At 46.1% G+C, this 26107-nt stretch overlaps 1 protein-coding gene and 1 non-coding gene across 2 annotated transcripts in view; both read left to right on the forward strand.

Moving 5' to 3' along the window:
- LOC117579072 (carboxypeptidase N subunit 2) overlaps window positions 1-23708 on the forward strand; it is a 47474-nt gene extending 23766 nt beyond the window's left edge. Inside the window, 2 exon segments of the mRNA XM_034264776.1 lie at window positions 10121-10403; window positions 20325-23708. Of these exon segments, the coding sequence (XP_034120667.1) occupies window positions 20584-22986 (2403 nt within the window). The 5' untranslated portion in view covers window positions 10121-10403; window positions 20325-20583 and the 3' untranslated portion in view covers window positions 22987-23708.
- Window positions 23709-24995: 1287 nt separating this feature from the next.
- Trnal-aag lies at window positions 24996-25077 on the forward strand. The gene has a single exon. It is a non-coding gene; the product is annotated as a tRNA-Leu (tRNA).
- The last annotated feature ends 1030 nt before the right edge of the window (window positions 25078-26107 follow it).

Genomic DNA, 26107 nt, shown 5'->3' on the forward strand with positions numbered 1-26107 from the left:
TGTGCGGCTTTGCCTTATTTGCAAGTTGGATTTGATGACGGCCCTGGACCAGTGAAAGTAATTACTTGACTTGCTCCAGGGTGAAAGCTGAGCATTTAATTGCTGCCACTGCCACTGCCACTGCGAGTTGTGCCACTGCATAATCAATCAGCGAGCGGGCCACATGTGTTGTAATTGTGAGGTTCGTTGGCTCGCTCGCTCCGTGGATAGCGAAAGTGATCGCTTAGAAACTTCTGTGCGTGTCACGACCCGAGGGCCAAAGAGCTGGGAGATATCAATGAACGGTTAATTAAACGAGCGACAAAGATCTAGCGGAGAGTGTGAGAGGACGGGGGGAAACTAAGGCACAAAAAAAGAATAGCAATGATCTGCCAAACTTGAATCCAGGGGTGGAATTACCCCATGAAGGGACAGACAGTTGAAGGATCAATAAGTTTGGGATATTGATTCGCTTACCATACCATTTCCTCTGAATATACCCCACAAGTTTCATGATCCAAAAACTCACACAGTTGTCCATATCAGGGATCCATCGACTTTTATGCAAATTTCTGAAGATGGAATGGAAATATTTAAAGCAAAAGCAAAAATCATTACATGGTTGAGTTTACTTGAATCTTTATGCTTGAAATCTTTGCATGATTTATGGTTTGATCGGCCAAGAACGAAGATCTTTAGAGCGAGACTCTCACGGTCCGCACCTCCGAATGGGACGATGCGTTACCCCACTTAGTGGCATGAGAAGCGGACTCCTTTCCCTTCTTATTTGTCGGAGTCCCCGTACTAAATCAACCCCCATCCGAAGACATTCCCAAGTGTATTTCGAAAAACTGTGCCAAAGATCTCCTTCAGCGATCTCTTTCTGTTTCTCTCTGCCTATCCCTGTCTCTCTGTGTTCCGTGGTGTCTCCCAAGCTGATTGTATCGAGAAGTGACCCCATAGCAACACACAAAAGAAGAAGTGAGCAGCCACCGATCTGGATCAGAGATCATCAGCGGGGGGAAAGAAACTCGAAACAAAAAGCGAGTCAAGAAATGAGCATCAAGCTGAGATGATTGTCATAATTAAGGATGTTGGATGTTGGATGTTGGATGTTGGCATCTGCCAGACGAAGACGGAGACGCAGAGATCCAAGGGTGGGGGGAGCACACACCACTCCACGCGAGGAAAACCAAACAGATAACCGTAAGAACAAGTTTGTGCCTCTTGTGATGCTCTGCTTTTGATTCACAAAAGATCCACAAACGCACACAAGCAAAAGCTTCCGGTGGAGTTCAGGTTTGCCTTTTCTTCTTCATCTGTGCACCTCCATCCTCCAGCTCGTTGTCGTTGTTGTTGAAGATCAGCCCCTGAACATCTCATAATTGCAGCTAAGCAAAATTATATAGCCCAAGACGAGATCCAGATCAGAGAGACAGAGCAGAGAGAGAATGCGACTGGGTTTCCCTCTTGTCTGTGCAAATATTTCCAGGCGCAATCCACAGCAACAATTACGGCGGCAATCTGTGTTGGGAGCGAGTGAGCGCAAAGAGGGGACCGCAGAATGCAAGAGAGACAGAAAGGCAGAGAGAGGGAGAGACAGACGGAGAGCGTACCCAAGAGGGTTGCCTTACACTCAAGTCGCACTCGCACTCGCACTCGAGACAAATGTATATCATTCATCAAATTAAAAGTTCAACTGCATTGCAGGCCTGGCCTGTCTGCCGTGAGCCTCTTCGTCTTAAATTGATAAACGGGTGGCTTGAGCACTTCGCACAGAAGAAACCACAACAACAACAGCCTACTCCACGGTCAACCCTCGCTGCCTGGTGGCAGCCAGCCTGTCATCTTCAGCGTGCAACATGACCGCAGCTGCAGCAGCTCAGATGCAACAACTGTTGCTGCCGCCGACTGTTGCTCTATTTTACAGCCAGTTCTCTTCGCTCTCTTGTGTCTCCTCTCTGCTCGCTGTTCTCTGCTGACGAATGCCAATCATTGGCCTGCCTGACTGTGGCCTGAGCCTGAGCCTCCGTCTCTGTCTCTCGGCTGCTCCTCATCTTTCGAATTCATTCACTCAAACATCAGCTGAAGTGGCTTCTCTGGCCCATGCCCGTGCCTCTCGCTGCCACTCTGCCACTTGTTGCCAGCCAGAATGCAAGTTTTTATTTTCATTTTCCTTCAACTCTGGCCAAAATGCTTATTAAAAGGGCTTTTCAACTTGAATGGTTTCCTTTTGGGTCGGGGCGGGGAGGCCACTTCTCTCTGCCACACACACACACACACAAACACACTCTGGGATTATTTTCATGGCTTCATATAACCCATCCCCCCCGCTCTCTCTCTCTCTCTCTCGACAGTTATTTCTGTATTTGAAAATAACATTTATGAGCTTAAGATGGCTTAAGAATTTTTATTGGTTATTAGTTTGTAGCCATTGCGGGTTTGCCATTGCCATTTCCTCCCATTCGTGTCTGTGTTTATAGTCCCAGGATTTACGTCTTGATTTTGGACACAAGGAGTTGCAGGAGGAGCAAGAGGTTGCTGAGGTTGCTGAGGTTGCTTTTCGCTCTATGAGAAATCAAGGCTTCTAATAAGCTTAGCACGTGTGGGTCATCCATTGCCAAGGCACAGACGGACCAAGTCCAAGCGGAAGGAGTATCAGAATTTAATCTTTAATTGCTTTTATACACATACAAAGAGACGGTGCTCTGGGGGTGCTCCAATGTACATAAAAGTATGAAGAGGAGCGAAAGTTTGTTTAGGTTTAATTTATGTGTGCTGAAACGATTTATGTTCAAAGGGAAACAGTATCAAAATGTATAGGAAATGGACTGGTAGAAGCAGAGGTTAAGGATTGGGAATTGATGGAGATAGATAGAAGAGAGCAAAGTAGTTGTGTTATTTTAACCTTTAAGCAAAAGAGTGGCTCATCCCTTCTATTCCAACTGCATAGTCCGTTCGCTTATGGTACATTTTCAGCGGCTTTGAGTGAATTTATTCCACACTGCTCCGCTCCTAATAGCCACGTTCTAAGAGACTTGCCAAACTTGTTTCGCCCTGAATGTGGAGTCAGATGTAAATAATGAAATCGCATATAGCAATTACCCAAGAGCCAATTTGAGTGGAGGAACGATTAATCCGCCGGGCAGTTTCAGCTCAGTGAAGCCATGCGGATCTTTGGATGAATCATCGGAGCAGCAATTATCCGCAGCATGGCAATTATGCAATTTCGCACAGGCCCCCAAGCCCCGAACACTTGTCGCACTTTAATGGGCAGTGGGCAGAGAGTCATGGAGTCTGAGCTCGGAGTCTGTGTCGGATGATTCACACGCCCCTCAGGTATTTGGATATGTAGCAAATTCCAGCGGCACAGATGCAGATACCCCGACAGATACCAGATACGCTTACAGATACATCTATCTAAGTTTACACGCGGAACAATAAAAATCTGAAAGTCTCGACTGTGATCAGATAGCGACATGAAGACCACCGGCACATGACTAAGACAAAAACGGAGTTGGAGTTGGAGATGGAGATGGAGACGGAGAGATGGGGCAAAGAGAGAGAGAACCTGAGGCACTGGTGGAGACATCAAACACAAGTGCCGCCGATCAAGTCTCGATGCTGTATAGTTACAGTACACACACTCGACTACATATCTGCGCGGCTAACTGTAATTGTATCTAACAGCTACGTTTGACAACAAGCCAGAGCCAGAGACAGAGACAGAGCCAGAGAAGCAGAACACCAGCAGACCAAGAAGCGCAGGAAAGAAAAAACCAAACCGAAGCTTGGAGCCAGGCCAGGCGGTTGGGACAGCTTTGGCAACGCGTCGCTCTGGAACTTGTCTTACTTTTTATGGCCAGAAGCAGCAGCAGCAGCAGCAGCAACAACAAACGGCATCAACGCGTGCTTGGGGTCTGCTCCTCGTGCTCCTCCTGCGCCTTGAATGTTGCTCTGGCCATCAGCCGAAGAGGCGTTGCTGTCCATGTTGGTTGGGGGCCACGGCCACCCAAAAATGGTCAACAAAGCGCCACTAAATTGACTCTGGATACCGGGAAAAGTGAGCCCCTACGCCCCCTTGGTCACTCAGTTGTACCTTAGATCCAACAACTATGTAGCTGCAGATACTTCCACGACTCGATTGCTGACTTTTGCCATTGAATTATAGTTCGAAATCAAAAAGTAACCATTATTTATCCCGAAAAGAACGAGAGAGAGAGAGAGAGAGAGAGAAGGAGTGCCCTGGAAAAACAAAGGAAAACACAGAGAAAATGCAGGGAAAATCGAATGCAAATGCCAGACAGGGGATCGGGGAGTAGTGCAGCTGTGAAATAGTTGGTTTAAAGTTTGGCTCCACAAATTATAAACCAAAAAGAACACGAACCCGCCCTCTGGCACACAAACACGGAGCTAGGGATAAGAGCAGGGTAAGGAGAACCCGGATAGAGTCATGGCTAGAATAGAGTCAGAGCCAGAGTCAGAGCCAAGTCAACGACAACTTCCAACACGACAAATACTTGGCAGGCTGGCCGATAACAGCCCCGAGGGTGCAGCGAGTGGCACGGAGCCCTAGTCCATAGTCAATTGAGTGGCAAACTGGGGCTGTAGCTGGAAGAGTGGAGTATCCTGGAACCCCGAGACCCCTCGACTGCTATTGTCGGAGCAAATAATAACTTATGTGTGGTGTCGAGACCGAAACAGGAACGGAAATACTTTCTGTGTGTATGCTTTTCCGGAACTTCAATGGAGGGGATTCCAAATACAAAACACACGAAAAGAAAATCCAAGCAAACGCGGGGGGGAATTGTTTGCCCCCCCCCCCCCAGTGGGTGGATAGTTTTCCATCCATCAGGAGGAAAACCCAAAAAAAAAAAAAAAACAACTTTGGCTTTATGAAAGGGAATTTCGGATGAAAGTAACCAAAACCAGAAGCGAGAGGGTAGGGAGTGGAACTCCTGGCAGTTAAGTGCAAATTATTGGTTCGAAATTAGTAGAGCGAGAGCTGGAGGAGCTGATAGATACATTTACAGCCAGAGAGCAAAAGAGAGAGAGAGAGAGAGAGAGCAGAGCTTTTGTGGCTGCATTTGCTAATGGAAACTGTTGGGCTCGCACCCGCTGCTGTTTGGCCCTTTTTTGTTTGTTGGTTGGCCAGAGCTTTCATTGCGAGTTAACCAAAAGTGGAAAATAAAACTGGAGAGTTGCATGCCTCTGCAGACGCAAAGATTTGCACAGAACTGACCAAATTTGACGTAAACATTCCCACAGCAAATTTCTTGCAGCTGAAATTTGATTATCAAATGGAATACTTGCTCGTAAAGTGCAGCCCTCAGCGAAAACCGAAAGTAAACATTATGAAAAGAGGAGCACAACTTCTGGAGTGGATGTGGATGTGTGCTCTGGAACTTCAACGTCAAAACTGAAACTGAAATCGAAACTTGGAGTGGAGCAGAGTAGGAAATGGCTTCGACGCTTGTTAAGCGCCTTAAGAGTTGTAAATAAAATCAATTGATTTCTTATTTATAAAGCACATTTCGTATTAGTGAACAGAGCCCGCTGCCACCTTCTAAGCCCTGGGCAAACATGACAAAGGAACCCCAGAGTCAAAGCCGAAGCCAGGAACAAGTAAACAAGCACATAAATAAATTATTTACTTAGGAGCTGGAGAGCTCAGCCGAGGGAGATTGTACGAATATATATATATATAGATATATACTTGTGTATTTTTTTTGCTGTGTGTTTCCGCTTAGTAAACAAAACTGAAATGACAAAAAGGCAGCCCAGCTGACAATGTCTTGACCAACTCGAGGACCACTCTTCATCTGCCACCCCTCCTGGCAACATTATCAAGACAAACAGAGGCATAATGGAGGAGGCCTGCAAAGAGAAAAAAGAGCAGTCAAGAACTAATAGTGGTAGCCCTCTCTGTGTGTGGTCCAAGGAGTGCGAATAGGGCTGGGTCATTGTGATAAATAAGTAAGCAGCCGGAGACAGGCTCAGACCTCAGATCGATTTATGCAAAGGTTCCCCCTCGCTGTCTCCCCAACGCTTTTAGTGACATTAAGAGGCCTGGCCCTAAATGTTTAATGGCCTGCAAATAAAAGTTATGCACTCCCTGGCCGAGCGGGGGGCAGGCACATTAGCGACGCAGGAAGATTATATCGCTGGAGGGAAAAAAGTGTGCAGAGGAAATGAAGGAAATCCGCTGATAAGCCAGCGGCATCAACAGGGAAATAATTAGCATAAATCATGTGTGGAAACCAAAGCAAATTATACCCTTTTTCCCTCGAAGAATGACAGCAATTATGCAATTTATTTGTCACTTGAGTTAATACGAAATTAATGATGAATAAAGTCAAGATTTCTTAGAAATGCTTTGCCAAATCTTTACGGCATTAAAAATATATATTTATAAAGATTGAAATTATGTCATTGTTATTCTCATCTCAGCACATATCAGCAGCCAATTAACCTTTGCAATAAATTGATGGCAACAACAAAAATTCACTTTTAAAGCTTATCAAGCGAAACACTCCCCTCTACATATGCATCTATATATTCATATGTATTGCTGTTATTTATATAGATTCATTTTGGTGGGTTCGTAATTACGCTAAACGTTATGCGCATTTATTTCCCATTGATTGTGCATTTTTAAACTATTTTGTTGGTGATTGTGATTGTGTTTCCACGGAAATTTATATAGTTCGCCGCTGTTTAAGTATGCAAATCTCGTGTTTTGGGAACAACTTAAATATGCAGCTTACAAAAGAGTCACACAACTAGTTTACGGTCTTTTGTCGTTTCCCCCATAGAGACATAATAAACGAGAGCAATCTGAAGGTGGAAGGGGTGGGTCGCATCCTAATGAGGCCATATATTTTGGCTTGCTTTGGTCACTCTGGTATGTTTTTTGCATACAATCTCTGGGCTGAGAGAGCTTTGCATTGACCCAATTCATTTATTTATTGAAATTGCTTTTATCAAGAGTCAGGCACTGAGGCCTTCAATTATTATTTATCGATTCCGAGTCAATTTGTCAAATTTATTTTCCTGCTCCTGCTGTGGGCTCTCTCTCTCTCTCTCTCTCTCTCTCTCGTGCGTGTGTGGAATCCTGGCTAAAACATTTATGCTGAAACATACCAATATTCAGGTTAAGGCTTTTGCGACTGTCTGTCTGTCTGTCATTCTCTGATTTTGGATGCATTTCCAGAGAAATTAAATTATAAATTTACAGGGCACATACTCGTACTCCCCCTCGTTCTCCTCCACCCAACAATCGGTATAAATTACTCTGGAGCTGTCTCGAGCGTTGGGTGTTCTCATTTGATCAATTTATGCGCTTACTTTTCGTTGAACTGGAAACCGTGCCTGGGAGCGGGGCTCTCCATTGTCACCTCAGGTCTATCTGTCCGTCCATTTGTGTTTGGACTAATTTATGCGAGGCGGACACACAACACAAAGTCAATGTCGTTCACCAAATGGAACAAAAAAACAGACCACAGCAGAGTGGAAAATGGAGGCCTGCACAAGTACATGGAAAAGCGTTTATCTAAGCGAAAATGTTACCAAATGCCGTAATTACAATTTACTGTGGGTAATTATGTAATTTTCGTGACGGTCCTACGTTGGGCAGACGACAAACAAAGTGCGTGCCTAGGTCAACATGCGCCTCATCTCCCTCGCACATTTTTAATGAGTTTCGGCTGAAAACTTGCTGTGCGCCATAGCCAGAGCCAGAGCCATAGCATGTGGCATGCCACAAGCACAGATTGGGAGAAGAGCCTCTCCAGCAAGTTGTTTGATTGTTCTTGTTTGCTCTGGCAACTTCTCTTGTCATTTCCTGTCAAGGGAAAATGACTGGAGGACTGTAGGATTTGTTTTCTTGCCTTATTGAGAGGGAGAGAGAGAGATGTTCTCGTTTTGGTTGGCCAAGACACGCATTTCCTGCCGCGATCGATTAATCGATGTGGGAAACAGCAAAAGAAAGATCGCAGATCAATGATATTATGATATGATTCGCTCTTCAGCTTTATTCTGCTCCGCTCCATAAAATGTTCATTAAACCCAAGCTGCCAGACAGACAAAAAAGTGTTTTCCCCCCATTCAAATCACATTAGCAAAAAGGAAAGAAAACCTTGTTCATTGAAATTGAAATTGAAATTTAATTTGCCGAGTCCGGGAGATTTCGGGAGAGTCATCGTCAGCGGCCAGACATTAGTTTGCACATATTCAAATCAACTTTTTATTCAATTTTATTCAATTCCACAAGCGAAAAAACGGGGGAATCATTAAAATAAAAACAGTTGAAGAGGTGTTGCGGTGTAAGCGGCAGAGGATACATGATAGAGAGACAGGAAATACGTTTTGGCCAACTAAGCAGAGGGAAAATGAAGAGGCAAACAAAAAAAACAGACAAACAAACTGGAAATCATTGTGTGTGTGTGCCGTCCCCTCCGCGGGCATCATTAACATATATTTGAAAACGCAGTAGAATTCCTCGAGTGAGGTTTCCCCCTTGCCAGCCACTCCCGCAGCGGGTTTCGTGGGTCCCCATGAAAATTTGTAAGTATGTTAGACTTGTCACTTGCACACTTCATGACCATATTTGTCACATTTGCGCCATGTTCGCCCTGGCCAAGGAGCCCGCGGGGCAACCACCAGCATCTATCCACTCGTACTCGTGGCATCCAGCATCCAGCATCCAGCAATCAGCATCCAGCGCCAAGGATGGGGTCGGGTCCGGCATGGGGTTCGCTTCCTGGACCCGGCCACCCCCCCACTCGGTGGGCAAATCAGATGCGCAACTAACGAGCAACAACCACGACAACGGCAACGACAACGACAACGACAACGGCAACGACGACATGGAAATTCGTTCGTTCTGCGTTTTGCCATATAGAGTGACCAGAGGGTAGCAATGGTCATGATGGAAGCCACACAAATAGCTGAGATATCAGAAATATCCCATCGAAAAATACGTTCTGTTTCGAATGAATAATAATATTTAATTTGAGCAGATAAATCTGCAATCTCCGAGCAAGATATTCATGGGTCCACAGTAAGTCGAAACCCTTTCTGTGCCAGCAACTTGCTTTTATTGTTTTGCCGGCTGCTGCTCCTCCAACTGCTGCTCCTCCAACTGCTGTTCCTCCAGCTGCTGTTGATGCTGCTGATGCTTTCTGCGGTTGCCGCAGACGCCTTCTGGCCATATTTGTATGAATAAATGCGTATTTAAGCACATACTTACAACACTTGCCATGTATGGTGGCCCAGCAGCAGCCCAAAGACAAGGGACACACACAGGGGACAGGAACAAGGGACTGGTGGGACTGCGACTGCGACTGGGATTCAGACAAGGGACAGTTCCCAGTAGCAGGCAGCAGGCAGCAGGCAAGGGGCCAGCCCCCTCAACATTTTGCATTTTCCCTTTTATGCTTTTCCACATTTTCACATATTTTTCTGTGGCGGTTCACATTTGCTTTCTGCTGGCAGCCCTCCCACCCCTTTCTGCACCATATTTAATTGCGGAAATATTTCAGTTTCGAACGAAAAAAAATGAGGATAAAACATTTTATGAATTATGCTCAAACAATTTGTTAAGCACTTTTTTGCAACATTATTTAAATACCAAATTGCCATTTGAGTAATTGAATATTAAATAATTATCCAGAGTTTATCTATGCCAAATACGAACCGAAAGTCAAACAAAAAATATAATTAATGTAGAAAACTAAAGTGGAATCAAGGGCCCTTTCGGGGGTTGAGAGTTTTGTTATTTATGCGCTGGAAATAGTTACAAGTGGAATTGATAGATTACTCGTACAGTATATCGTAATATCTGATCTCTGGACATCCCTTTGATGCATAGAGTGGAACCATTAAGGCATTAACATAAATAAATAATTAAAATGAAAACAAAAAATGTAATTCCTTGTTGAATATGGAAGGGAAATAAATTGAAAATCATGAAAAATAATTTGCGAAAAAGGGAAAAAAAGCAAGAATAAATTTGTATGAATATTTGAAGCGAATCATAAATTGCCGATACGCAAACCTCTTTGAATTATTATAACCATTTGCCCCAATGGGTTGTCTTAAATAATTTATGCATTTTTTACACATTTTATTCTCGTTGCAGGTATATTCGAGCAACAATATGTTTGACAACAAAGTTCCGGCTTTCAAATTGAAATTGAATTTAATATAATAAATACAAAAAGAGAGACAGAGAGACAAATACACTGTTTGAATTGTTAATGAGCCACAACAACAACAACAACAACGGCACAACAATAAAAAGTGTTAAATGCTGATGACGTTGGAGCTGCCAGTGTCACTGCCATCTGCCACCAGAAATTGCCGCTGCCGCTGCTGCTGCCACTCCTGCCACCTATTCACCAGTGCTGAAAAGTCAATTAAAGGTAATCAAATCGAAACTGATTGCGTTACAGCACCAGGCGACAATAATTTTAATTCGCATTGATGTTGTCACTTATTTCATTTCATTTTCTGCTAAATACAACAATTAATTGGGGCCACAGCGGCTACCCCACCCTTCTGGCCTGTCGCTTGCGGTTTTTGACGCTCCGCCTGACAAGTGCGCGCGGTTTTTGCCGCGACTGCGATTTTTTCGCTTACCCTGGCGATTTTATGTTTGTGCTGGAATTTGAGGAATCTGTTAGGGTTCCTGTGGTGCACATTGTGGTTTATATGGGCATAAGAGGATTACAAAAGAGAATCTGATTATCGAAATTTGATTTTGGGATTAAATTTGAATTGAATGCCCTTCGGAAGTGTTGAGAATGGCGATACGAAAAAGGTTTTGAATTATTATGAATTACCACTAAAAAGGAGTGAAGTTTGTAGAGAATTACGTTCCAAAATATTGCCAATTGGCAATTCCCTTTGCTCCCTCTGATTCCATTCGGGTTTGACTTTTCCAACTACGTGACTTTTTTTTTGGGGTTTATGGTTAACCCCCAAGGAAAAAGCAACAACTATTGAACACTAATTGCAAGTTGTTAATGTTGTGTTGGCAAAGCACAGCGAGGCGACTCAATTGAGACTTGTTTTATTTTTCTTTTATTGTAGAAACTTTTGCAAAGTAATATAAATCACCCAAGGGTTGAGCGCAGTAACCCGAGGAGAACCGGAGAAGGCTCTCTCTTTCCGCTGAATGGTCGCCCGTTTAATGACGCAAGTAATTGCAACTGCAACTGGCAACTGGCAACTGCCACTGGCAACTTGCAGCATGGCAAGGCAGAGGGATGGGTGGAGGCTAGACTTAATGAAAATCAAACAAAACGAAGCAGCAAAAGCAAGTACAATAACTCAAAGTCGGTCAACTGTGCAGGGGAACACGCGGCCGTTGCCGTTGCCGTTGCCGTTGTCGCTGTCGCTCTTAGCTGCCGTTGAACCCCTCTTAGTGACAGAGATTCGAGCATTTCCTTTCCGAAAAAGCAATAATTGATAAACGAACATAAACGAACAGATGTACAAGCGTTCGGAATGAATGAATCAAGCTCAATCATGATGTTGATATCCAATTCAATGGATTGAAGGGTGGGGGCTGGTATGTGTCCGTGTCCATGTGTGTGCATGGCAGCTAAATCAATTGATTTATGCAGCTGGAAACTGCATTTGATGAGTTTTCATTCGCGTTTAATTGAAAACAGTAATTAAATTAATGGCTGCCAGGCCAGGGAAAACTCTACGTCTTTAATTAAGTTCAAGAATGACAGTTTTCCCAACTGCTCCCAGACCAGACTCTTCGGCAGACTCTCTCTCTCTCTACTAATTGTCACGCAAGTCTTCCACTGACACCCAACTGAATGCGGAAGCCAACTTCGCACATGAAACGCGAGCGCCAATACAAAAAAATGGAGCAAAGCCCCAACGCGTTTAAAACAGCGCCAGAAACGCGTTGGGAAGTATTTTTAGCTGACAAAAGAGTTTCGGAACGTGACTTTTGTGGAAAGTGCTAACCATGTTTAATGCGGATTAACCAAAGAGACACTCAGATACATACAGTTTAGCATTGTTTAGCAGACAGCTTTATTGGTTACACATTTCCCCTAAGTGGACAAATATTTGAATAAACTCTCTTAAGATCTTAGCTGCTTGTACATTAATACCCTTTAAGGTGCATTACAGGCCCTGCAAATGCTAAGATTTTTCGCTTCCTCTGACCTTTTTGTTAATTTATTACGCTTTAATCAAATTTACAATTTTATTGCATTCCCGGAATGGAACACCAACCCCAGAGCGAGAGAGAGAGAAGCCCTCTGTGGCTCTTCTTGCTTACCTCTCACATATATCATGTGTCTCGCCACTGCCCCACTCTCGCTCTCTCTCTGGTTCGCTGCTGTCTGCTTATGTATTCATAATTAAATTAATTAAATTCTTGCGCTTCAATTAAAATCTTATTAAGTTTCACTGTATGCCTAGCCACAGCCCCACAGTCGCTCGTGAAACAATGGATAATTGGGAGAAGAGAGACAGCAAGCTCTCTCTCGCTCTCTTGCAGAAGGGAGGGTATGAGAAATGAGAAATGAGCAGACGAAGAGTAAGAAGCACCGACTGCAGACTGAAAATGGACAAACTTCTTATAGAGCTTACTTATTCACACATTGCAGGCCCAACAGAGAGAATCAGAGTAATACACATAGAAAGGAGGGTTTTCCCACTGGCAAATGCTTTTCCATCGCCTCATCGCACAACCATGGCCACATCCCCCATTTGGGTGAACATTATTCAACAGAGCAAAAAAGAAAAAGGAAAGAGACTCCCGTGTTGGTCCTGTGCTGTTTTTTTTTTTTTTTTGGTGCACTGGCAACACCGAAACCCACAGAGAAGAAAAGAGGAATGCTGGCAGACCATGTGGTTCCGTTGCCGTTTCTGGCTGCTGGTTGCTGTTCTTGTTGCACTCGTAGTACATATTGCCGTGCTGCATTCTTCGCATAAATTTCGCCATCGCACTTAACTCATGTCTCGGGGTCGGGCTCTCTTTAAATGAGTCTGGTTAGCTCTCTCTCTCTCTTTCTCTGTCCCCCCCTCTCTGGCGCTGTTTAAGGCAAAAAACCACCGTTCCAGTGGCGCTCTTCTTTGCACACTCTCTTTTCCCCCCGCTCTTTGCTGGCACACCTCCAGCCACACGTATAACTCTTGCACACACATGTGACGTCCCTCCGCTTGCCGCTGCAGCGTTTGACGTTGGTTGTTGAGCAGGGGAAGGGGAAGTAGGCAAAAGTTTCTTCTTGTTTCGCTCTTTTTTTCTGTCTCTTTTTTATTGTACTATGTTGAGCGTGGAAATTTAAAAGCAAATGCAAACAATATGGAACATTTTAAATGCACAGTGGGATGCAATCAAGCTGCAAGTGGAAGTGGAGAACGATAAGTTCAAAAGGAAGAATAAAGAAGGATTAATTATAATTTAAAGGAACATTTTGTATTTTGATTGTAATGTTACAATTATTGGATAGTTATTAGGGACTGTTCATGGTTGTGCAAAAGGTATTCGAATACAAATATACAATTTAGATAGTAACAACTGAACGCTTGGGAGGAAACTAAAAATAGTTATTATTTGTTTAATTATTTTTGAATTAATGAATTAATTTTGTTTTATTTTGGGAATGCTCTGAATCGCAAATAAATAATTAAATTCAACATTTTAGTACATATTATTCAACGTACGAATTATCTTTGAGTTAGTTGTGACACTATTGCTGCTCCCCCTTGGTTACACTTTTTGTTTGCCCTTGTCCCACTGTGACTGGACTGTGGCTAGGTGAGAACGGGCCATGGCCAAGTAAATCAGCGCAACTGTGAAACTAAAATTCAAGCGCACTAAATTTACGCACACCCATTTAAGCACAGGTTGCCAGTCCCCGCCGAAACCAGCTTCTGCACCGGATCCACCCACCCGCAGCACCACACCTAACCCTAGACTGGAGAAATGTAAGCTGCCCGCTTAGATGCTTTCTCTCTCTCCCTCTCGCACTCTCTCTCTGTGTCTCTGTGTCTCTGTCTCGGGTATCCCTTTTGTTACATCCTTGCCGTGCAATTTTCACCATTTTGTGGTGCACTTTGCGCCTGGCCGCGATTTTACGAAAGATTTATGGGCCACGACGCTGTCCTGGCCACTAAGTCCAGGTTCAGGCATACCCCCACTCACCACCAATAGAGCCTTCCTCCACCTGCCACGGCTTGTCGCAGGTGAGGCGTGTTGAGTCAGCAACAAAGAGGAGGCCGCAGGGCGGAGGGCGAACGCAGGACATCCGGTTGGTGGTGTCGCGACTGCTCCACTTCTAATGCCTGTCAGCAAATGCCGCTGTAGGGTCCCAAAAGCCGCCTCATCCTTTCTGCCGGACATACAGGAAAATCCCATTGCCCCTGCCACCACGCCGTCAAGACCGTTTTCATTAGCGTTCTTTACCTTTTTACTATTTAATGCTTAATTTAAATACAAATCCGATCTGTTTGCTGACTTTTGCCGATAAGAGCTCGAGGCCCGCACCCGCATCCGCATCCGCACAAGAAATAATGTCCAAAGTTGGCAAACTTTTTTCAACCCGGCCAAAGGAAAAGCGAAGGCAGAAAAAATCATTTGTGCTTGGGCCAATGGCAATTTAATTTGCTTTGGCTTAGAGCTGAGCAAACTTTTGCCGCACTTCAAACGGCGGATTGGCTTCAAGGATCTCTGCTCTAGAGTTCACTTAAAGATTTAAGTCCAAGGTACACAGGGAGTCGGGGATTTATAAGGGTTGAAGGACCGATCTGTTAGTGTTCTTCAAGTTCTCTCTTTCCTACTTACTCTTTAATCCTTGTTTAACTTCATAAGATACGCACTTCCTTTTCCACTTAGGGTCATCATCCTGCCAGACTCCACCATTCCCATTCACTCTCTCTCTCGCTCTCTGCATACAATTTATGTCTCAACTTCCTAAGCCGTGTTTGTAGTAAAATTTCCACTATCGCGCCTTAATTTTAAAGCCCTCGACACTAAATGCTCCTCCACACAAAATCCCTGCCCCCCCCTGGGGGAAGCTCCTTGCAATCTGCAGTTATCCGAGGAAAGTTTATGTTCGACATGCTGTTACGGGCGCCATATGCGCGTCTATCAAAAAAGAAAAGCCCCACTGGCAGACCCACCTCCTCTGGAATAAGTCCAGTATATATATGGGTTAGTTTTCCGTTTGCCATATAAATTTGTTTAAGACATATAGCAAGGATCAATAGCTCGGGATTTATTGTCTGCCACATATAAGTTTGCCTTGGCTTTAAACTCCCAGACACACGGAAGTGCGCCGAGTGGGGAATGGGGAATGTAAATGTGGAGATTGCTGCTAGATGGCAAGGTCGATGGGCCAAAATGTTTTACCTACTTTTGGCTGTCGCCGCTGCCATGGATATTGGGCATGGAGCCAAGCCGAAATGCGCTGAAAAAAAAGAAGAAAATTATGGCTAAAATGGCGACGTCGTCTGGGACCTCCACTACGACATCGGCTTGCGGTCGTTTATATGTAAAATATTTGGTTTACTTTATGACTGCTTTGGGTATTACTCTTTACTTTCTTGCCATGCCAATTCTCGCTCTATCGTGCTCCATCTCTCTCGCTCTCTCTTGCGCTCTCTTTTTCTGAGGCAAAGTTTTTGGCAAGGCAGTAAAACCAAAAAAAGAACAAGAGCAAGAGGAGTGTCGAGTACGGTGCTAGGAATTATGCCATAAAAGCCATGGTCGTAGCTCCAACTTTTGACAAAATTCTTGGCTTGTCGTCGACATCATCCACCTTCTCCGTTGCCTCATATTTCTCCATCTCCAGCCACAAGCCTCCTCCTCCTCCTCCTTATGAGCAGCTCGTGGCCGTCATCGTCGTTGTCGCCGTCTCCTAGTAGTCTCAATGTTCAAGGGACCCATAAAATACTTTTTGAATCCAAAGCCGCTCACCATTGTTGTTGGTTTTTGTGGCCCACTCTCGAGCGGGGGTGGAGCGAGAGATTACCTACAGAACAGGACCAACAAATGAGCCAGCTCACTGGGAGACCTCTTTAAGTGCTCATTTCGGAGTTGTTGAACTTTGCCATAGGAGAAAGTCCTACCAGCTAAATGTTTACCTAAATTTGGAGATCGCATTTCAGTTTCTGCTTCTAGAATGCTAGAAATATCTTAGAAACTCTTTACTTAAGAGCAGCCTTGAAATCTCATTAGAAATAGCAAACTCAACCCCTTGGATCCCCCCCGAAATTAGCCAGCTTTCGATGATTCCAATCACCAGTGCCCCCTCCGGTCTGTCTTTTTGCGAGCGTGGCTCTTGTGTGGTTCATAAACACAAATCAGCTGCTGCTACTGGCAGAACCCAATGGAAACCCCGTTCGATCCAGATCCCCAGCTCAATTCAATTGGAGGGAAACTTTTTGCCAGCGATTACCATTACTGCAAAATTGAAGTAACATGTGTGGCGACGCGCAGTTGCCAAGCGGCCCCCGGCGGCCACTCTGCACCACACCACACCACAACTCTACTCGACTCGACTCGACTCCATTCCATTCCATTCTAATGTGCCCCACCTAACCGCCACCAATACCGCCCGTTCCCTGTGCCACCCATGCCATTCCATACACAATCCATTGTTTCGTTTTCTATTTCACAGACGAGTGGATGTTGCCACAGCGACTTTCACTCTGGCACACAGCCTTCAGCCTTCAGCCTTCAGCCTCACGTCGCGAATGGTTGGTGGGTGGTTGGGTGGGGTGGCGTGGGGGATGCTGCTGCTGCTGCTGCTGCTGCCCCAAATACCGCTTCCAATTTGGCAGAGTCTGTGCGTGAGCTTGCATTTCTTTGTTTTGGTCTCTTTCGGATGGCAAATATTTGGTGTGCTCGAGTTGAGCACGAATAAAAAGTATCTCCCCGATGCACAGACTCTAACTCAAAGTCGCAGCTAAAAACTGAAGCTGTAAACTGTGCAAATAGTGCAAATACAGCGGGAGGGTACCATACGATACGATATCAGCGGAAGAGGAGGTGGCAGGAGGTTCGTCGTGATACATGTCTCGAGCGGAAACTGTGCCAAAAGACGTATGGCACAAAGCAGGATAAATTTGCCGAGTTTATCATAGCATATACTCGCTGTAAGCGGGGGAGTGCCAGAGCTCTCTCTCTCTCTCTGTCTCTCTCTCTGTGCCTGGCTGTTGGCAAAACATGAGCCAAAGCATTCAGCATAAAATATTGTCGGCGATATTTTAACGCGCGCTCAAGCGAAATTGTCATATAAATAACATCAGGGGGAAGGGGTTCAGTTCGGCAGGGTGTGTGGAGCCTTCCTCTCGGGGGTTGGGTTGCGTTTCTGGCTTAGTGGGCATATTGGCTCTACTGTCCGGGGACTGGCTGGGCCGGTGGCAAGCATTACTTTGAAATATTAAACATTTTTGGGGCAGAAAGGCAAACACAAGGCACAAGTTGAAGTTTATTGCTGACATTTGATGGCTGGCTGGCGGACAGCAAAAGTTTGCTGGAAATTGGAGCACAGGCAGCAGCAGCAGCAGCAGCAGCAGCCGTGGAAACCGGGAAGCCTGGAAACCATTACGGACCAGTCAATTTTTTATATACATTTTCCTAATGCTATTTTTAAAAGCGCCAAACTTTTTGGCCCACAAACAGATGAAACACGTTGGCATCCCTGCCGCTTTTAGGCACAACTGTACCAGCTCTCTCTCTCTCTCTCTCGCTCTAAATGGGCCATAAAAAACATTAAATCAAAAGAAACTTGCATTTATTTAGCCATTTCCACCAAACTGCAACTGAAAAAGTTTCGGCTTCCCCTAAAACAAGAACAATACGGAAGAGGTGTTGTGAAAAGTGGTGTGGCACAGGGGGAAGGATGAAAAGGGAAACGGAAGTCATAGCGCTAGACCAAAGCAAAAGCAGAACCAAGGGGAAGCCCCAAATCCAAAACAAGACGGAACCGGACTGCGCGCAGACAGACAAATATAATAAAAAGAGGTTCCCAACACCACACCACACCACACCACACCACACACCCCTTCCACCCGCCACTTTGCCACTGTCCACTCACCCTCTTGGTGCTGCCCACTCTCTGTGGGGCCATGGCCGCAAAGGCTGCACAGTCCTAGTCACAGTGCGAGTTCAACTGACAGCCAAACATTTATAACAATGGCTGAAAATAGTGGCTAAAAGGGGATGGGCGGGTGCGGACACGGACGGAACTAATAAATGAGTTTCGGCAACAGCAGCAAAACCAAATAAAAATGTCCCCCAAAAAAAAGAAAGCGAAAATAAAATCTCGTCGGCAGACTATAAAATATTTAGAGCATACTTTCAGGGGGCGGACAGACAATATCCTGGCTGCAGGGAGCGGCTAAAAGGTAGCACATTTGTGTGTGGGTGACAATTTAAATAGCTGCAACCAAAAGGAAATAACCCAAATACCATTGCATAGTGCAATCCCAAGAGATAAAAGCTGAATGAAAGGTGGAAGGCGAGTAGCGAGAGTGGCAAGAGGAACGAGTGGAACTATAGGAGAAAGAACAGCGAGTAACTGCGTTAATGTAAAGCAAATGGAATTGATTAATGATGGATCCATAAGCATGTGAGAGCATCACTGGAAGAGGTTCCTAAATGTAGTTTAAGGCAAATAAATCCTCTGTTGTAGCTTTCACAACCCAATCTCCTCTGGCAGCCTCACCCAACCGATAAATTCTGAGCCACTTGAGAGGCAACAAACAGCCACAGGTCTTGGGGTCTCACCGAGCTCAGCATCAGGCCTCGGGCACTGTGTTGGCCATTTAACAGGATTTTAGCAATTTAAATTTGATTTTTTCCCCCACTTTTCCCCGCCATCCAGCCGTTTAGTCTCCCCTTCCCACAATATGCATTCCACGCAGCTGTGCTCCGGAAAAACTTCACAATTTCTGTTTTTATTTCCCTGAAATTGTTGTCAGTTGTTTGTTCTTCGTGGAAGTCAGTCTTTCCCTCAACAAGTTGCTTTATGGCATATGCATGATAATGATGAGGAGTCCTGGTCCTGGTCCTGTTCCTGGTCCTCTTCCTGGCTCTGGGACTGTTCCAGGACCCTTCTCGAATGCCATTTTTTTGTGTTGTGTGCGTGTGGCGCCGCTTCATATGATGCTCCCGGGTGTTTATGTGTTATTTACATAATAAAAAGCGAGAGTTAAGAGAGATGAGAGGCAGCCTTTGCAAGACAGTCGCTGCTCCACTGCCACTCTGCTCCTCTCTGCTTTCCTCTGAAGTATGACCCACATCTATGATTATTTTCATAGCGCCTTTGGGGCCGGCCACGCCTACACTGCGTAAAGTTTTGAAAAATACAAAAAGGGGCAAGCTTCCTTTGTGCTCTTTCCCCTACCCATTCCAAGGAAACAAAACAACAAACAGAGCAAGAAAAAAGGAGAATTTTGCCTTTTGTTTTATTTATTTTATGGCCCCCCCTTCGGGGACCCTGCGCCGATAGATATCTCTTCTCGTACGCAGCATCATCCTTGAACTTCCCGCAGTTGCTGCTGCCGCGCTAAATTAAGTTTTGTTTCCCCGTAGTCCCCAGATCCCATCCCAGAATCCCGAACCCCGAACCCCGAACACCAGAGCTCGCAGCTGATAAATGTCCCCAAAGCAAACAGAATGCAAGTTTGTGTTTTAAGTTTTGGCTCAAACTATGCGGCATGTCTCTTTGGCCTGTTCGGGGCGGGGTGTGTTCCCTCTGGGCCATGGACTCTATATGGAGGGTTTGGGTTCGTGCTTGGGGTTGGGGTTGGGGTTGAGGGCAGGAGGTTTGACTTTGGGGACTTGTCAGTCGACACAAAGGGTTGGACCCCGGTTAGGTCCATTGTCTGACACGTGTACGAGGAGTGTGTGTGTTTTAGGGGTGCGGTTGACTTTGAAGAACTTCCTCGGGGTAAGTCTGAGGGGCCACACACACATTAAAGCCTTTGCAAAGCCTCAGTTAAAGCCAACTTCTGGCTGGCCAAATGGCTGTCCTAATGCCATTCCTAATGTCGGTGCCGTGGCCATTTAAATTGTCTTCATTTGCTTACTGTCAGACAGGGCACACAGCAACAACAGGAAAAACGAAAAAACGAAAAAACGAAGCAAAAAAGCGGAAAATAATCCACAAAACTACCGATTAACTCCCGACGGGGTTGGAGGGGGACAAACGGCAGCTCCAGCGACTGCAGCAGCTGCCAAATCCAATGAAAATCCAAAAGCCAAGCCAAACCATTTTCGAACTCTAATGGAAAATCAATTTAAAGCGCTCGAACCAACCTCTAACCCCACTCTCTTCTCTCTTCCCTCTTTGTCGTTGCAGGCGAATGTCGGAGTCGAAATACGAAAGCCATTGGCAAACTTGGCCAAAGCGTATTTAGCCCGATATAAAAGCGGGCACAGCAGACGAGGAACCAGCAAAAGACAGTCCACACACAGCAAAACCACCATTCAACAGAGAGACAATCACACAGGCCGACAGGCAGACAGGCAGACAGAGAGGAGACCAGACGGTCAGGCAGGAAGGGCAGAGCCCAGTGTCCAGTGTCCAGTGTCCAGAGGGGAGACGTGAGAGACGTGTAATGAGCAGACGACGGTCGTCGTCGTCGTCGTCGTCGTCGTTGGCTAGGGCAATTACCATGTCGTCGTCCTCGCCGACCTCATCGCTGTTGTCGCTGCTAGGCCTGGTGCTGGTGGTGCTTGTGGGCTTACTGCAGCCAACAAATGGCCTGGCAAATTGTCCAAATGGCTGTGAATGCGATGACGACACCCTGATGGTCAACTGCGGCGAGGGGCGGCTGGATGTCCTCCCCATAGCCCTCAATCCGGCCATCCAGCGGCTGGTCATCAAGAACAACAAACTGAAGACCATCGACTCGTCGATGCAGTTCTATGCGCAGCTGACATTCCTCGACTTGTCCTTCAACGACATGGTAACCATACCAGAGCGCTCCTTCGCCTACCACGCCAAGCTGCAGGAGCTCCATCTCAACCACAACAAGATTGGCCAGGTCTCCAACAAGACCTTCACGGGCCTCTCCACCATCAGTGTGCTCAATCTGCGAGGCAATCTCATTGCGGAGCTCGAGTTCCGCACCTTCTCGCCCATGGTGCGGCTGGAGGAGCTGAATCTGGGCCAGAACCGCATCAGCCACATCGATCCGCATGCCCTCGACGGTCTGGTCAATCTGCGGGTGCTCTATCTGGACGATAACACCCTGACGACTGTGCCCTCGCAGCTGACATTCCAAAGTCTGCCCAGTCTGGCGGAACTCTACTTGGGCACCAACTCCTTCATGACCATTCCCGGCGGTGCCTTCCAGGACCTCAAGGGTCTCACCCGGTTGGATCTGCGCGGTGCCGGACTGCACAACATCTCGGCCGAGGCCCTCAAGGGGCTGGAGTCGCTGCGCTACATGGATCTGTCGGACAATCGACTAACGGCCATACCCACGGCTGCCCTGCAGCGTCTGGGCCGCCTGGAGGAGCTGAGTATTGGCCAGAACGACTTTGAGGTGGTTGCCTCGGGCGCCTTTGCCGGACTGCGTGAGCTGCGGCGGCTCGAGCTGACGGGAGCCCAGCGGCTGAGACGCGTCGAGAGCGGCGCCTTCACGGCCAACACCAATCTGGAGCAACTGAATCTGTCCAGCAACAAGCAGCTGAACGAGCTGCATGCCAACGCTCTGGGCGGTCTGCCGCATCTCAGCTCGGTGATCCTCAAGGAGAATCAGCTGAGCACCCTGGCCGAGGGCCTCATACCGTGGGCCGACCTGCAGACCCTCGACCTCTCCGAGAACCCCTTCGTCTGCGACTGCCAGCTGATGTGGCTGCGCAATCTGCTGATCAGCAAGAACGCCAGCAACCAGTACGCTCCGGTGGTGTGCGCCTACCCGGCCACGCTGCGGGATCTGCCGCTCGCCCAGCTGTCGGAGCCGCTGCTCGGCTGCACCCACGGAGCGGCCAACAAGCAGGCCATCATCGGGATCCTGGTGGTGGCCTGTGCGGCACTCATCACCACTCTGGCCCTGGTGCTGTACACCTGCAGGCGGCGCATTCGGGAGATGCTGAAGGGACACTCGGCGCTGGGCAGGAAGGAGCGCGAGTACCAGAAGACATTCTCCGACGAGGAGTACATGACGCGACCGCCGCCCGGCTGCGGGGGAGTGCATCCCGCGGGTGCGTATCCCTGCAGCCAGTCGCAGTATATGGGCAGTCGGCCGATTCCAGTGACCGAGCTATAGCTAGAAGCTCCACCCCCACCTCAGATGCGGGGTAGGGGTGGCATCGCCTCCACCACCAGCACCACCGGTAGCAGCACAGCAGCACCGCTGCAGCAGCTGCAAGTGCCCAGCCCCGTCGATCATGCCGCCGCCGCCTCCTCCTTTGCCCAGCTCAGCCACATCCACTACATGACCAACAACCAGACCCAGATTCCGAGCCCCAGCCAGACGCAGATGCACCACTCGCAGCAGGACATGCGCCTGCTGGCCAACGGCGGTGGCAAGGCTCTGAACGCCGCCTCCCTGCCACGCCACAGGATGCAGGAGAGCACCCTCTCGCACTACAGCCAGCCCCTTGCCCTTGCCAACGGCATTCGCCTCACCCAGGACCACTTCAACCACAACCACAGCCACAGCCCGCACAGCCCGCACAGCCACCCACACGGCCACAATGGGGGCGTCTATGCCAAGCCCTGCGATGCGATGGCCGAGCCGGGCTATATCCACAACAACTCGCACTACTCCCTGCCCCTGGATCACGATTTACCGCCCAGCCCCACGCCCACACCTCCACCACCGGCCCTGCCTTTGCGCAATGGCGTTGGCATGGCCCTGATCCATGGCAACACAACCGGACGGCGATCCTTCAACAGCAACAACAACAACAATGTGGCTACTCTGTCGAACAACAATCATGGTGTAGGTGGAGGAGTGATCCTGGCCAGCGGCAGCAACAACAACGGCAGTCTGCGTCGCTATCACTGATATACGGGGAAGACGTGCGGCACCCTGGGCCGCACCTTTAAGCCGAAACCCAATCCGGACATTGAGCTGTACCATTTCTACAAGGGTTGAGTTTGAGAGGATGAGCAGGAGCCGGAGCAGGAGCAGGACCAGGAGCAGGATAAGGCCTCTTGCGGATGACGATTTATGTGTTATTCTACCTACGATCTGTGGATCCATTCTATGATCTAATTTATCTAATTGTATATTCTTATGTTACGTGTATTCAGGCGAAAGCATTTTGTATAAATTAGCATTTAGTTGAGTGATTATGAGGAGGGGGAAAAGCGCAGCGCAGCAGCAGCAGGGAAAACCAAGTGTAAATACAAGAGCGCGCACGGTTTGGCATTCACTGGAAAGTGGCAGGGAAGCCAGCAGCAGCAGCAGCAGCAAGAAAAATGTCACAAAAACAGCAACGAGCCGGCGCCCTGCCAACTCTCCTGAAATGTCATTTCATTTGCATCCAGTGATCTTAACTATTAAGTTCTGCTTAAATTACAAACAAACAAAGAAAAACACTTAAATTCGTGTAAATAATTAGAAGCTTTTTCGAGGAAAAAATGGGAGAACAAAATTTACGGAAATTTCACTAACGAAAAATGCAATTTCATAAAAATACTTACATTTAATTTACGCGCTTAAGCACCAGTCACTAAAACTATGTATGTATCTAGACTAAATTATCACCGTAAAATAATCAAAAGGTCAACAACAAAAACAAAGAGAAAGGCATACAAATAAATAAAAAATAAAACAGCAAAATATACAAAACCGAAAATAAAACAATCTCGATTTTTATAGTTAATAAATTCCGTAAAAGCCATAAAGGTATCATCCCCTAAGGTAAACTACAGATTGGAACGATAAGCAAAAGCAAAAAGATATGGAAAACACACCATGAAAATCTGGGAAATGTTTACGTACTCGAATGTACTGTATGTAGATCCCTTGAAGAGTTCAGAAAAAATATGAATATACATAAATACATAAGCAATTTATGCAAGATAAACAAATACGAAATAAATATTAAAAGTAAATTTACAATATATATAAAATATGTGTGTAAATAAACAAAACAAATACATACATAGCTATGCGAAAGAAAAGAAAAAAAAAACAACTTAAAATTTTGTGTTGATTTATTTTGGTTATTTTTTTTATTATTTTAGTGTTGTGATTCAGGTTTGTGTTTTCACTTGCCATTGCAATGAGTTTTCAGCACTATTGAACGATTGTACATACATACATGCATGCATACATGCATTCATACATATATACATACATATGTACATATGTATGTATTAAACAATTTAATGGAACAAATTGCAAAACCAATACAAGGGAGTTTAAAAGTAACCTACAAGCAAAACAAAAACAAATGGAAAATGAAAAGAAAACTTACTTATTCAAACGTAAATTTCATATTCATATTTCATAGCAAATCAGTAGCTCTCTCTTTCATCTAGTTATTACAGAGAGAAGCAAAAAGGAAGGCAAACTACATCTATGAATAAATTAAATCAATTTGAGAATACAATTTAAGCAAATTACAAGGGACAGCCATAGTTAAACAAGCAAAGCCAGGCAGACAGCCAGAAAATGGTGCGAGTGCTCGTATGAGCGTATAAACGAGTAAAAACAAGTAAAATACACAATACATATAGAATGTAGCCGAAACTGCGAAACAAACCAAATATGTGGATCATCATCTAATCGTATCACTAAAAGGACAAACACAACACATACAAGGAATTCTCTCTCTAGTTATTGTAAGGTAAAATCGCAAACGAGCGAATGAAGAATATTTCAACCATGTTCAACAACTAGAAGATAAAATCAAATAAAGAACAAATTTAACAATATCATGCAAGAGTTTTTCCTAACAATGTTTTCCTATATATTCGCATTTTTTTCCTTTCCGCTTGGGACAAAATTGTTAATTTTGTGTAGGGGTTTTTTTAGATTTTGCCATTGAGCCACCCACTTTATGGGGTAGCGTGGCCGAGCGGTCTAAGGCGCTGGTTTAAGGCACCAGTCTCCTCGGAGGCGTGGGTTCGAATCCCACCGCTGCCAGATGGAGCCATCTATTTTCGTTTCCTTTCTTTTGGATGAAAGTTTCGAGCGTGTTCGCCAATCTGTTAACGATTCCGAGGGGCTACACTTGCCTCTCAACTGTTTTGCTGCTGGTGTCAAATGCAAATACCTAAAAACACTTTTCTATGGCAGTTTAGTTAATGCGTCGCAGAGAGGGTTGGGGTGATCCGAGAGAGCAACATCGTTGGCACTCATCTGCATAATTTAATTACATTTAACAATAACAAAAACACGTGCACAAACACACACACATGGCTCACATGAACGTGCAGCGTTTTGCGCTAATAAGCGACAGGGTTGCCCTGTCCCCCCCAAACTCCCTTCAGCCATGTATGTAAGTTGTCAAGCGATGCGCGATGCAATGCTACTCCTCGTATGAACAAAAATCTCAAGCGAGCCACTAGAGTAGATCGCGTGACACGCGTAAGCACGAGCCAGCACCGCAACGATTGAGAACGATAGTTTTTAATAATAATTACGCACAGAAGAGGTAGATTGGCCCTCTCACGCTCTCACCGCTAGACGAAACAGATTGTGAGAGAGGAGTGCCAGAAGGAGAGGGCAAGGCAAGTGCTCGCTCTGGCATAAACAGTTACACATTTGCATGCGCCTCCCCGTCTCTTTCTCTCTTGGGATGCCTTTAGCTGCTGCTGCTGCTGCTGCTGCCTGCTGCTCTTGTTGTTGCATACTCGTATGCGACATTAGCGCACGCAAACAACGTGCACACAATTAGAAGAATTAACAGCAGTTAAGGCAGCAACAACAGCAAGAGCCCCAACTTACGGCAAGATGTGCAGCTCAGAAGAGTGCTCTCTCCTCTCTCATTGCTGGCGGCTGTTGTTGCTGCCGCTGCTGTACTTGTAATTTAGTTTCGAAACGAGTTGCCGCTCCCGCACCCTCTCCCCGTCCGCTCTTTTGGCCAATCTTGGGTTGTTGTTGCCACAACTTATTGGCCACAACATGCCAACTTATTAGGCAAAAGCGCAAAAGTTATAAATTGTTTTACAAG

Source organism: Drosophila guanche, unplaced genomic scaffold (assembly GCF_900245975.1).
Source record: "Drosophila guanche unplaced genomic scaffold, DGUA_6, whole genome shotgun sequence".
In the NCBI taxonomy this organism is placed as follows: domain Eukaryota; kingdom Metazoa; phylum Arthropoda; class Insecta; order Diptera; family Drosophilidae; genus Drosophila; species Drosophila guanche.